A 14,768-nucleotide genomic window follows, 5' to 3' on the forward strand; every position below is an offset into this window, starting at 1 on the left:
TCAGTCTCTATGCACCAACCATGACTAACCCAGACGAAATCAAGAACAAGTTGTATGAAGATCTAGATCACGCTATCTCTCTGGTACATAAGAGTGACAAACGCATCGTCCTGGGTGACTTTAAGCAGTATGTATAGTCAGACCATCAAACCTGGCAGGTCATCATTGGTAAACATGGTATTGAAAATTTCCATGAGATTCATCAGATTGATGATGCTGAATGCAAACACCAGCTGAGGAAGTCAAGCCTGAAAAATCAGGATTCCCAACCGGTTTACTCTGTGGACGCTCATTTCAAACAAAACACTCTCACGAGTCATCAAAAAACTCAATGCAGAAAATGATATTTTGCCTGTCTTTTTCGATGCCAAAGGACAAAAAAAAATCCCAATTCAATTTTTGCAACATGGAGCCTTATTCTTTTTCCTGGTTTAGTTATTTCATTTTTTGAAATCCTTTGCCCTTTCTATAAATAGAAAAGTGCATCTTTCCATAATTAATGCATTATTTCACATTATGTGTTCTGACGTAAGGTTATCGACCTGAAACGTTAACTTTGTTTCCATCTCCGCAGATGCTGCCTGACCTACTGAGTAATTCCAGCATTTTCTGTTTTTATTGCATTATTCCCCATGTAGTCATGCTACTTTTTAATCCTTAAAACCTTCATAGGCTTATGTCATGACGTATGCACACCAACCCTTTCTAGTTGCTTTGTCCTTATTGCCATCCACTGTGCTGACATTATTACAAACGTTCCCATGGGCAGCGTGGCAGCATGCCATCCCAGGGAGCAGCGCAAGCTGGTGCAGGAGAGCGACGACAGTGAAGAGGGTGACTGGATTGGATGTCACCATAATTCAGGTCGCTGATTTGAACCTGGGCAGGTACAGCTCAAGAGGAGAGGTCGGGGTGCAGGAGAGGCATGAGTTCGGGGCCCAGGAGAGGCGAGGGTCCAGGGGCAGCACAGGCTAGCCCACACTGCGATATGTGTGCGCACTAGGTCCGTGCAGCAGAACTGGTCTCCAGTTGTCTTGGTTAACCCTTGCCATTGGTCCAAGACCTAGCTCTGTCAAGCCCGTGTGGTGGCTGGTGTGCAATGGCCACCACATGTTTAAAAAAAAAAATCCACGCACAGGTATCTTCCACCCTTCATGTAGTTTGGGACCTGAAATATCAGGTCCCGCATTGAAACATCTGTGAACTCATCCCTTGGTGTGGAAGCAAGTCGTCCTCGACACGAAGGACCACCTAAGACGAAGAAGAATAGTGTTTTATCGTTCATTATCGTAACCTTTTACTTCCCTTTCTTCTCAGACAGTATTTTCTGAATATTCATTTAAGCTCAGTCTTCGACTCTTATTCCAATGCTTTATTAATCCTTCTCTCCATCTCCAGTCTCAAACCTACATTTACCCCAGCCCCTGTCGTATTCATTTAAATCCTCCTATGTTCTATTTACCCTCTTCACAAAGACAGCAGTGCCCTTTTGGTTCAGGTGAGGGTTGTCCCCGATTCCAGAAAACTCTTCAATGCCCTAAGAATGTGAACCCTTCCCCTCCTGCACCAGCAGCGATGCCTTGACCTCCTTAACCTTCTTTCCCCTAACCTGTCCAGCACATGGCACAGGAAGCAATTTTGAGATTACCACCCTTGTTTAGTGTCTAGTTCCTTAAACTCCCTCTGCAATAATTAAAAGATACAACGATCTATGTCAATGATTTCAACAGTGGTGATGACCTTTGGGGGCTCTCCTTCCCTTTCCAGAAGTTCCTCCATCCTTTCTGGACTCCCAGTCCAGGCACAAATATAAAGCATGAAAAATAGATGACTGCTGGGAGCCATGGAACTACATTCCAACACAAGTCAAGTGTAAGGGTAGAAAAGCAAACACATTTGGAGGGAAAAAAATTCTTAGAAATGCAATGGAAAGCATCAATAGATGCTTATTCGAATCAGACATTGTTTCAACTTCTTGTGCTGCAAAATATGGTCATATGCATTTTCCTTCTGGTATTATTAATCTGGTATATCTCAACTGTATTTCAAAGATACCTGTGGTTACAAAGGAGCAGGGTGCCGCAGATATAGTTATCAATTTAGTCTGACAAAAACATGTACAGATTTAGGTACATACAATTTCACAATCTTGTAGTTTCAATAAAATGGGTTATTCCAAGAGATCAATGTAATTGTTTTTGTGCGCTATATTTTACGAACAGTTCAAGATTCACAAGATTGTAATCTCATCCATTAGTCAATCTATCTTCTTTTAATACCTTTAAAGCTCATACTTACTCACGAGAATCCAATCACAGTTTGAGATTAATTTCTCGAGTGACATAAAATGTTCCAGTCATAAGTTCACTAAGATGGGAAATATAACAACCTATTAGCGTCTAAACTGCTATAAAATGTAATTTAACTTTCCCATGACAGATCTTCGCAAATTATACTCAGATCTGAGTTGCATGTCAACATACATTTCTGTTATCTTCAACCTGAACAAAATCTTCATCTGAATATACTATCCTATTATAGAATGATACTACACAGGAGGCGGCCATTCAGCCCATTGAGCCTGTGCCAGCTCCTTGGTCGAGCTATCCAATTAGTCCCACTGCCCTGCTCTTTCCCCATAGCCCTGTAAATTCAATTCCCTGTTGAAAGTTACTATTGAAACTGCTTCTACCACCCTTTCAGGCAGTGCATTCCAGATCACAGCTCACTGCGTACCAAATGTTTCCACATGTCGCCTCTGGTTCTTTTGCCAATCACCAGAAGTCTGTGTCCGCTGGTTACTGATCCTTCTGCCACTGGAAACAGTTTCTCCATATTTACTGTGTCAAAACCAGTCATGATTTTGAACACCTTTATCAAATCTCCTCTTTACCTCTCTGCTCAAACGAGAACAACCCCAGCTTCTCTAGTCTCACCACATAACTGAAGTCCCTCATCTCTGGTACCACTCTGGTAAATCTCCTGCACGGTCTCCAAGGCCTTGACATCCTTCCTAAAGTATGGTGCCGAGAATTTAACACAATACTCCAGCTGAGGCCTAACCAGTGTTTTATAAAGGTTTAGCATAACTTCCTTGCTTTTGTACTCTATGCCTCTATTACTAAAGCCAAAGATCCCATATGTTTTTCGACCAGCTGTCTCAATTTGTCCTACCACCAAAGCTTTGTATCCATGCACCCCCAGGCCTCTCTGCTCTTGCACACCTTTTCAAATTGTACTATTTCGTTTATATTGCCTCTCTTTCTTCCTACCAAAATATATCACTTCACACTTCTTTGCATTAAGTGCCATCTACCATGTATCTGCCCATTTCACCCGTCTGTCTATGTCCTCCTACTCTCCTCCACATTGTTTACTAAATTTCAGAGTTTTGTTTCATCTGTGAACTTTGAAATTATACCCTGTATATATTGGCTACTTTTGATCAAGTATATTTGTTGGCGAATGTAAAATTAAATACATTAATAGGTCTTTTAAGAAATAAAAATAAAAATCTCAAAAGCAGATGGCCTTATTCCTGTCGTGGTTTAGCCTGAAACAACAGTAACATGGCCTTAAAGTATACCACAGCTCAGAGTCAGACTGACTGGTTCTATTTATCCCTTTATGTTATTTTAAAAGTTGTCTTTGAGTCCTCTTCTGGCCACCTGATTGTCCACTGAGTCACTGTTGCAACTTGCCTGGTATTTGAGAACCTGCATGTGCAAGGACTTGCTGGATATTTTTTTTTAAACTAATGACACCTGTTCAGTCTCACTGGCATAGGCCACTGGTATCTGATGTGTTTCTTGGCTCCTCGAGTCCACGGACCACCAGTCTCATTGAGCGCTATGTAGTATTTAGCTATCCAATGCGAGCTGTCAATAAGCAGTAATTTGGCCTGCTTTTGTTCCCAACTGGCTCCCTCCCAGCCCAAGCACCTATCCCCGAGTGACTCTGAGCACTAATACAAAAGCAAAATACTGTGGATGCTGGAATCAAAAACAAACAGAAAATTCTGGCAATCTCAGTGGGTCAGGCAGCATCTGTGGAGAGAAAAACAGAGTTAACGTTTCAGGTTGATGATCCTTCGTCAGAACTGGCAAATGTTTGAAATGAACAGATGCTTAAGGAGCACTGAAAGGGGGAGGGGAAGAAAGTACTAAAGGGAAGGTCTATGATAGAGTGGAAGCCAGAAGAGATTAGAGGCATAAAAGGGATGATGGGCCGATTTGAAATGGTAATGGCAGAAGTTAGAAAAGGGTTAGTCTTGATAGGGTGTGAATGGCAGAAGAATTACCAACTGCCACAGAAGACTGAGAGAATGGGCCAAATATGGGCAGAGGTTATGGTCTGAAATTGTTGAACTCAATGTTTAGTCCAGAAGTCTGTAAAGTGCCTAAACGAAAGATGAGGTGCTGTTCCTCAAGCTTGCGTTAAGCTTTATTGCAACAGTGCAGGAGTCTGAGAACGGAGAGGGAGTGGAGCGGGTCTGCTGCTGACCTGCTGAGGCAGGCCACCTTCAGTACTCTGGAACTAGTTCTGATGCAGGATTGCCCTCCCGGCACCAAATTGAAGTGTGGCGAGTCAGGAGGAAGCAGTGTATTTATTTCAGCTGGAACTGCAAAACCCCACAAACACACAATAGAAAAGAGTCACTAGTAATTTTTGTAATTCTATCAATGTGTCAGATATTCAAGTCCTACATTAGAAGCATATAGTTCGGTTTGGCAAGAGACCTTTTGTACTGGTACGTGCAGCACATCAGCATTTAGATTGTAAGTAAACAAACATAGTTCCTGCATGAGATCCATTTTGATAGGACTGCTATTAATGGCCTCTTGTCAATCAGATGAGGTCACCTTAACTTGCAACATGCCATTGAAGTGAAATAACAGTATTCTTTCCAACATTATTTATTCCATGTAAGATTACAAAAAGAGAGTTGATCTCACTATGGAGGAAGTTAACAGCTGTTGGCATAGCAGTTATGCTTCACAATCTTAATTAGTGGTCTATAAGCCATACAATGCTAACAGGCCTGGTAGGACAACAGAAAAGTCCTTCTAAAGCTCAAGGTATTCACTAAAGAGACACTCTTAATTGAGTTCGCCTCATTTGTTGAAAGTACAACTTCAATATACAGCAAAATCTTGAACACCAAAAATTTCCAGAGATATTTTGAACATTAGGATGACATCTAAATGACGCTCCCTTCCCACACTGTATTAAATCGCCTGTCATGGGCTGAAAAGAGAGCAGTGTGCACAAGAACAATACAATTATATATAATGATTTCCCAGACAGAGAAAACAAAAAGACATGATAGACAATGAATATAAATAATGCATTTATATAGAGCCTTTAACATTCAATGGATATTTCAAATTGCTTCACAGCCGATTAATTACTTTCAAAGTTGAGGCTTCTCCTTGGCTAATAATAGTGAATGATAAAGAATGAGGCTGCTTCCAGATGCTGGGACCCTGGAGATAATGGTCTGTGATTGTTTTGAACTGAGCTCAAGGTATAGTCACAGATCTGCTACTAAGTTTGATTCTTCCACATTTGTTAATTTCTATATGCATACATTATACCAAAGTTTTTTTGTATTTATTCCTGAAATGTGGGCGTCACTGGCAAGGCCAGCATTTAGTACGATTCCCGAATTACCCTCAAGAAGATGCCAGTGAGCCACCTTCTTGAACTGTCGTAGTCCTTGTGGTGAAGGTTCTCCCACAGTGCTGTTAGGGAGGGAATTCCAGGATTTTGACCAACGCAACAATGATATTTTTCCACGTCAGGATGGTGTGTGACCTGATGGGGAACGTGGAGGTGATGGTGTTCCCATGCGCCTGCTGCCCTTGTCCTTCTAGGTGGTAGAGTTTGCAGGTTTGGGAGGTGCTGCCGAAGAAGCCTTGATGAGTTGCTGCAGTGCATCTTGTAGATGGTACACACTGCAGCCAAGGTGCGCCGGTGGTGGTGGGAGTGAATGTTTAAGATGGTGGATGGGGTGCCAATCAAACGAGCTGCTTTGTCCTAGATGGTGTTGAGCTTCTTGAATGTTGTTGGAGCTGCACTCATCCAGGCAAGTGGAGAGTAATCCATCACACTCCTGACTTGTGCCTTGTAGATGGTGGAAAAGCTTTGGGGAGTCAGGAAGTGAGATATCCGTCACAGAATACCCAGCCTCTGACCTGCTCTTGTTGCCACAGTATTTATGTGGCTAGTCCAGTTAAGTTTCTGGTCAATGGTGAGCCCCAGGATGTTGATGGTGGGGGATTCGGCGATGGTAATGCTGTTGAATGTCAAGGGTGAGACTCTCACTTGCTGGAGATAGTCATTGCCTGGCACTAGTGTGACATGAATGTTACTTGCCACTTAACTCATCACTTAAACCTCGAATTGCCACCATGGGACATTTACATGGATTGGTGTCAAACACCCTGTACTGTAAGCAGTATGGTTTTCTAACACCATTTGGAATAGTCAAAATCAGGTTACTGAACAGTGTTTACCTCCAAGTATTGTGCTGCCAAGAAAAACTGGGCTGGGGAGTGGGGGTGGGGGGGGGGGGAGATGTGGTCCATTCTGAGTTGTGGTTATTGAGTTGTAGTTAGACCAACAGATAAATACAACCAAATCCAAGCACAGGATACAAACCGAACAGCTGCCCTACAAGCTCACTCAAGAGGCTATTTATCCTGGGAAACCTCTCATGATTAAACATTGTACTCATGCCATCATTAAGATGACCAGTGCCACTTAAGCTAGCTTTCCTGTTTATAAAAAAAAACACTCCAGCTGCATATCCTCAACATGAATGATCAAACCACTCAATTATAAAATAACAAATGTTATACTGAGACAAGGAAGTTGAGATTTCAGAATAAGTCAATACTCAAATAATTGTGCCAATGAAAAGTGAGGAACCTGATCCAAAACGTTTTGTTCTTCCAGATCCACCACCAGGGCAAAGTACAAATATGGAAGAGACCAAACTCAGAACTACTGCCATAATCACACTTCTTTTGCAAGGAGGGTGGGGGGGGGGGGGGGGGGGAGGGTGGAAAGTTCAAGAAAAATTTAAGCTGAATCAGAGACCGGATTAGAATATGACAAATAACACAAGTCTGCTCCCATAAACACCAACAGGAAATTCCAATAGCATCTAATCTCAAAACAAATCAAATAAAGAATTGATTTAAGGACTCTGGAACAGGATGCAAAACTATTTAAATCATTAACAGTAGTAGCCCCACTAGACATCAACCCTTCCAGTACTCAGATGAAAGCAATACAAAATAGCTGTCTGCCATGAATAGCAGTCCACTCCAGAGGTTTCACTGTTTTAAGACTGTATTGCTCAACACATTGCACCATATCGTACCATATTATTGCTGGGAGAAATTGTACTGGGAGGCAACACTCCAGCCAGACGTTTCTTATAGCGTAATGGATGATCTGTTAACCCAAGGTAAGCAAATGACAGTTAACTCCGCTTGTGAATTGCATACCAGACTCTGTGGGCCCAAGTTTCCAAATGATTTGCGCCTGATTTTTAGGAGCAACTGGTGGAGAACGGACTATCTTAGAAATCGCAATTCTCCACATTTTTTTTTCTGCAGTTCTAGTCAGGTAGAACAGTTCTAGTTTGGAACAGAATTTTTTCTTCAAAAAGGGGGCGTGTCCGGCCACTGACGCCTGATTTGAAAGTTTCCACAGTGAAAACGTACTCCAAACTAAAGTAGAATGGAGCAAGAGAAGATTTTTGTAGAACTGAAAAAACCTGTTCTACACATTAAAAAACCAGGCGCAGGTTACAAATTAGGCGTCCAGAACGAGGTGGAGGGGCGGGGGGGGGAGGGAACTCATTAAATTGTACAATAAATCTTTATTTATTCTTCTACAAATATTATACAAATAAATCCAACCTGAATAAACATTTATAAGCAAAGAAAAGATGAAATAAACCATCTTCCTACCTGTGTGAAAGTGCTTCAGGCACAGAGAATTCTGCAGGTGTTCGTTCCCGCTGCGGTGGGGGGGGGGGGGGGGGGGGAGAGAAGGGAACAGCCGTTTCGTTCCCGTGGGGGAGGGGGGAAGGAGACAGTGAGAAGGCTGCAAGTGCTAACGTGCTTTCATTAAAAAAATGTTCAAAAATTAAACAGCTACAAAGAACTACAAAAATGGCCGAGTGCCAATGTTCTTTTCACAATGAGCATGCGTGAACACTCCAACGCGCACGCGCAGCGTTGCCGGCAGGAAAAAAAAATTTAAATAGTACCTGCCCCCTCCCACTTACAAAATCGGCGCGAGTGTAGGCTCCGCCCCCCTGGGCGCCGCGCCAGGCAGACAAGGAGCTGCAGAACGCTCCAGAATTGCGAGGTTTTTTTTAGGCGCCATTTTAGGCACGAAAAACAGGCGCCCAGCTCGGAGGGGCGCCCGTTTTTTATCGTGTGGAAACTTGGGCCTTGTATTCCAGGTCATAGCACTATATGCTGGCAATGTCCACAAGCAGCCCACGGGTCACATCTGGCCTTTACATAGAAAAACAACTTTCTCCAAAGCCAACCAAACAAAGCTACAGTGCCATAATTTGGTAGACAAATGTCTTGTTCAACCCTGAAATGCTGGCAGTGACAAATTGTCTCTTTGAGGATTTCTATTTACTTGCCTGATAGCAAAACTTCCACTTTAAGAACCAAGCACACAGCAGTCAGAACTGATTGGGTAAACAACAAAAAACACAATTTAGTGACAGTCACACAACTGACCGTGTTTTATATATTTTTTGACATCTTCCCTGAAAGAACGTGTGCTCCGAAGGTCAGGGTAAAGGTGAATGTTATTATGAAGTAGTGATGCAATGCATTCACATCATGCTGTTCTTTGTGCTTCTGTTCTTGAGTTGCCTTCATTTCTATATTTTGCAGAATCCTATCTCTAAGATTACAATTGTTTTGTAATCTTTCACCATGATATCTGATATTCCAACCAATTAAAAATAAAAAATTGCAACTTTGGAATAGGCTACAAACGCCATCGACTAATTGATTGCATGCTCAAGTTTGGATTGCTTTAACTTACGTATTTCATCACAGGGAACAAAGAAAGGTATGAGAAAGGTATGCAAAAAAAAATTCAATTTGAAAGCAATCGAGACACTCTGTAAGCTGGACAGGATAGATGTAAACTCTGCCGCTCACCATACAAATCTCTACAACTAAGGCAAATTCAAATCTTATTAAAAAAAAGCATCAGTCATTTCTGAAGATCACCCGTAAAATGTAGCATCGGTGAAGTCTCAGGATAGCAACAAAGCACTTGGACTCCAACTCTACCATCGATCACTGGAAAGGCTTTCAAGTTGGAATGTAATCCAATTCCCGACTGATAAAAGCCTCATTATATTTAGCGCTGAACCAAACAGAATCAGCAGCCATCTCTATTTCCTCCTTTGCTCTCTCCTACCTTTTGACTTTATTTTGCAGCAATTGTATTGCAATTTGAGAGGGCTATCACAACTATTCATATTAATGTGGCCTCAACAGATCTGTGACCTTCTCAGTCCTCACTCACAGACTGCTCAATTATGGGATTTTGTTGGTACCAAATCTTTATGACTTGACTTTAGGTGCCATATCCCATACAGCAGGGAAGACTAACTTTTGGAGCTGAGCGCTGCATACAAGTATCAACCAGTGACTGGGCTGCGCGATTTCACAAAATGCAAGCAAAGATACAAAGATCCAACATCCCATGCACAAAATTTCAAATGCCCGCGTACAAAAGTTGATACTAACCCCCAGGACAAAATAGGACTATCCGAACAACAAAGCAGTCACACAACAATTAAGATCTCCCAGGCATACAAAAATCAAGAAACCCCTATACACAAAAAAAATGAGGCAGACCCACACAAAAATGCCAAACGCCGTTTTAAATTTATTTTTATTTATTAATTCATGGAATGTGGGCATCACTGGCGAGGCCAGCATTTATTGGCCATCCCTTGTTGATCTTGAAGTGGTGGTGAGCCACCTTCTTGAACCACTGCAGTTGTGTGCTGAAAGTACTTGCACAGTGCTGTCAAGCAGGGAGTTCCAGGATTTTGACCCAGTAACTATGAAGGAAAGGCAATTATATGTCCAAGTTAGGATGGTGTATGACTTGGAGGTGATGCTGTTCCCATGCGTCTGCTTGTCCTTGTCCTTCTAGGTGGTAGAGGTCTCGAGTTTGGGAGGTGCTGTCGAAGAAGCCTTGGTGAGATGCTGCAGTGCATCTTGCAGCAGCCATGGTGCACCGGTGGTGGAGGGAGTGATTGTCTGAGGAGGTGGATGGGTTGCTGAGCTTCTCTGGAGCTGCACTCAGCCAGGCATGTGGAGCTGCACTCAGCCATTCCTGACTTATGCCTTGCAGATGGTGGAAAGGCTTTGGGGAGTCACCCAGCCTCTGACCTGTTCTTGTGGCCACAATGTGTGTGTGGCTGGTCCAGTTCGGTTTTGGTCATGGTGACCCAGAGGAAGTTGATGGTGGGGGAATTTGACAAAGGTAATGCTATTCTATGTCAAAGAGAGGTGGTTATACTCTCTCATTGTCTGGGACTTGTGGCTCGAATGTCACTCGCTGCTTATCAGCCCAAATCTGGATGTTGTCCAGGTCTTGCTGCACGTAGGCACAGACTGCTTCATTATCTGAAGAATTGAAAATGGAATTGAACACTGTGCAATCATCAGCGAACATCCCCACTTCTGATCTTATGATGGAGGGAAGGGTGATTGATGAAGCAGCTGAAGATGGTTGTGCCGAGGACACTGCCCTGAGAAATTCCTGCAGCGATGCCCAGGGATGGAGATGATTAGCCTCCAACAATCACAACCATCTTCCACCACCGCCACCCCACCAGACCCCATCCCCATCTCCGATCTCCACTGACTGCAGTTTTACTATGGCTCCTTGATGCCACACTCAGTCAAATGCTGCCTTGATGTCGAGGGCAGTCATTCCTACCTCACCTCTGGAATTCAGCTTTTTTGTCCATGTTTGGACCAAGGCTGTAATGAGGTATGGAGCCGAGTCGTCCTGGCAGAACCCACACTTAACTTCACCGAGCAGGTTATTGGCGAGCAAGTGCCGCTTGATAGCACTGTCAACGATACCTTCCATCACTTTTCTGATGATTGAGTAGGCTGATAGGGCAGTAATTGTCCAGATTGGATTTGTCTTGCTTTTTGTGACAAGGACATACCTGGGCAATTTTCCACTTTGTCGGGTAGATGCCAGTGATCTGGAACAGCTTGGCTAGAGGCGCGGCTAGTTTTGGGGGAACAGGTCCTCAGCACTACAGTTGTTGTCGGGGCATCTTTGCCTTTGCTGTATCCAGTGCATTCAGCCGTTTCTTCATATCATCTGGAGTGAATCAAATTGGCTGAAGACAGATGTCTGTGATAGTGGGAACCTCAGGTGGACGCAAAGATGGATCATCTAGCTGAAGATGGTCGAGAACACTTCAACCTTGTCTTTTGCACACGTGCTGGGCTCCGCAATCGTTGAGGATGGGGATGCTTATGGAGCCTCCTCCTCCCATTGAGTGTTTAATTGTCCACCACCATGCACAACTGGATGTGGCAGGACAGCAGAGCTTTGATCTGATCCGTTGGTTGTGGGATCACTTAGCTGTCGAGAGCATGCTGCTTCCACTGATGAGCATGCATGTAGTCCTGTGTTCTAGCTTCACCAGGTTGGCACCTCATTTTCAGGTACGCCTGGTGCTCCTCTTGACATGCTCTTCTACACTCCTCATTGAACTAGAGTTGGTCGCTGCCTTGGTAATGGGAGAGTGAGGGATATGCCAGATTGTGATGGATTACTATTCTGCTGCTGGTCCACTATTCTGCTGCTGGTCCATACTGCCTCGTGGATGCCCAGTTGAGCTACTAGATCTGTTCTTGATCTATTCAATTTAGCACGGTGGCAGTGCCACACAACACGATGGAGTGTGTCCTCAGTATGAAGACGTGACTGTCTCTAGAAGGGTTATGCGGTGGTCACTTCTACCAATACTGTTATGGACAGACGCATCTGTGACAGGTAGATTGGTTAGGACGAGGTCAAGTAGGTTTTTCCCTCGTTATTGTGTCTCACCCCACCTGCCACAAGCCCATTCTGGCAGCTGTCCTTCAGGACTCAGCAAGTTCGGTCAACGCCAGTACTACTGAGCCATTCTTGGTGATGGGCATTGAAGTTCCCCACCCAAAGTAAATTCTGTGCCCTTGCTACTCTCAATGCTTCTTCCAAGTGGTGTTCAACATGAAGGAGTACTGATTCATCAGCTGAGGGAGGGCGGTAGGTAATAATCAGCAGAGTTTCCTTGCCCATGTTTAATCTGATCCATGAGACTTCATAGGGTCCAGATTCAATATTGGGACAGGACATACCCAGGGACGGTGATGGTGGAGTGTGGGATGTTGATTGACAGGTACAATTCTGAGAGTATGACTACGGCAGGCTGTTGCTGGACTAGTTTGTGGGACAGCTCTCCCAACTTTGGCACATCCCCAGATGTTAGTGAGGAGGACTTTGCCGGGTCGACTGGGCATGCCTTTGTCATGTCAGAATCTGGTGCCTGGGTCAAAGCCAAGTGGTCTGTATCGTTTAATTCTTGTTACACTTAGTAGCGGTTTGGTACAATAAAGTGGCTTGCTAGGGAATTATAAACTGTGCAAGTACAATCATTGATATCCAGTCATAATTTACTTGCCCCCCAACATCTAAAGTAGACCATGTAAAATTACAAATGCACGACGGTTACAAAATAATATTTTTGGGTGCATTTTTATGAAATTCGAATGTAGCTGAAAACATTACCCAGTTTTTTTTTGATTTTGTAACAAATATAACTGGCTTAACTATTGCCAAATAGTTATCACAAAGTTCCAATAACTTTGTTTTATATTCACTCCTTTAATGATCAATAAATTAAATTGTACAATTGTTAAAGGATGCTTTATGAATGGAAATAGAAGTTTAAATAATAATGCTTACTAATGTAATGAAATACCCATTATGTACTTGCCCAATAGGACTGTTTCCTTTATCCAATCTGTTCACCACTAATATTAAAGGCACCCAAATACAGTATGTTAGACTGCTGAAGTACTCAGCTTCTCTTGGTAGTTGCTCCTTGTATTTTACATGTACAGAAGAACATGAGAAATAGAATACTACATGCACACTTGCACGTTTTATTTATGACACATTACGGTCTCTAAAAAGATGGTAATTCTCTGGGATAATCTGGTCAGGAATATATTAAACAGTGAATAAAGATGGAAATACATGCAAGATGCTGGGTAAGGTGTACCATATTCTTTATTAACAGTCCATGCTTTCGAATGATTAAATGCAATAATTAAATCTCTCTCTCTCTAACTGTCTGAGGCAGACCCAGACTGCACGCAAACTTGGTGTAGTTATTTGACCCCGAGGTGAGCTTCTGACCACATAACCACAACATCACTAAGATCACCTATTTCAACCTCCAACATCGCCCCTGCTTCAGCTCATCTGCTGCTGAAACTCTCATCCATGCCCTTGTTATCTCTCGACTTAACTATTCCAATGCACTTCTGACTGGCCTCCCATGTTCTACGCTAAGTTAATTTGGTCATTCAAAACTCTGCCCGTGTACCAACTCGCACCAAGTCCCGTTCACCCATCACCCCTGTGCGCGCTGACCTGCATCGGCTTCCAGTTAAGCAAAGCATTGACTTTAAAATTCTTATCCTTGTTTTCAAATCCCTCCATGGCCTCGCCTCTCCCTATCTCTAATCTCCTCCAGTCCTACAACCCTCAGAAATATTGGTTCTCCTCCAATTCTGGCCTCTTGAGCATCCCCGATTATAATCGGTCCAGGACGTTCATTCAGCTGCCAAGGCCCGAAACATCTCCGTCTCTCCACCTCTCTTTCTTCCTTTATTCGCTCCTTAAAACCTATCTCTTTGACCAAGCTTTTGGTGATCTGTCGTAATATTTCATGTGGCTCGGTGTCAAATTTTGTTTTATAACTCTCCTGTGAAGTGCCTTGGAACGTTTTACTACGTTAAAGGCATTATATAAATGCAAATTCTTGTTGCTATTGTAACATCATTGATTAATTAAATTGTTCGAACAACTTACAATGGAAAAATGCATAAAAGCAAGGCTTAACTCAGAGGAAATGACCATCGATTTGTGTTGGATTGGCATAGTTTAAAGGAAGTATTTATTCCTCCGGTCTGCATTCCTTTGCAATCTAATTCAACAGGACGTCTGAAACAGTCATTGACTCCAAGACAATTAACAATGCTTAAAAAGCAATGAGCGAAAATCATCTCTCATACAGTACAGGTTGAAAATACTTCACCTTGTCATACTTCGATACTATCTCAGCTCGTTCCTGGGCAAGTTTCGCTGCCGCATCCTGTTCTGCATCTGGATCTGCAGGCAAGCCAGAAAAGAAATGGGTCAGCATTACGAGTCTTCCTTGTGTACAATGAAACTATTAAATAAAATGATTTTGAAATAGCTGCTTCCTCTCGCATAGCATGACATAATGAAACTGGGTGTAGCAGGCTGAGTCACATCTGTTGCATACCAATACTGCAACCAAAGCTCTCCAATACTGATTTTATGCTATGCTTGTACCACCAGCTTCTGACAGGTTGGTGGCGTGTAACTGAAGGCAACTCCAAAATAAACTTCCTGGATTCCTTAATGCCACCCAC

At 43.0% G+C, this 14,768-nt stretch overlaps 1 protein-coding gene across 4 annotated transcripts in view; it reads right to left on the minus strand.

Annotated features, from left to right (window-relative positions):
• usp6nl (USP6 N-terminal like) overlaps nt 1–14,768 on the minus strand; it is a 266,108-nt gene that overhangs the window by 129,713 nt on the left and 121,627 nt on the right. For all 4 annotated transcript variants that reach the window (XM_070897165.1, XM_070897162.1, XM_070897163.1 and 1 more), the window contains exon 3: nt 14,408–14,481. In XM_070897165.1, coding sequence (XP_070753266.1) covers nt 14,408–14,481 — 74 coding nt within the window. The remainder of the gene's footprint in view (nt 1–14,407; nt 14,482–14,768) is intronic.

This window comes from Pristiophorus japonicus, chromosome 13, assembly GCF_044704955.1.
Source record: "Pristiophorus japonicus isolate sPriJap1 chromosome 13, sPriJap1.hap1, whole genome shotgun sequence".
NCBI lineage: Eukaryota > Metazoa > Chordata > Chondrichthyes > Pristiophoridae > Pristiophorus > Pristiophorus japonicus.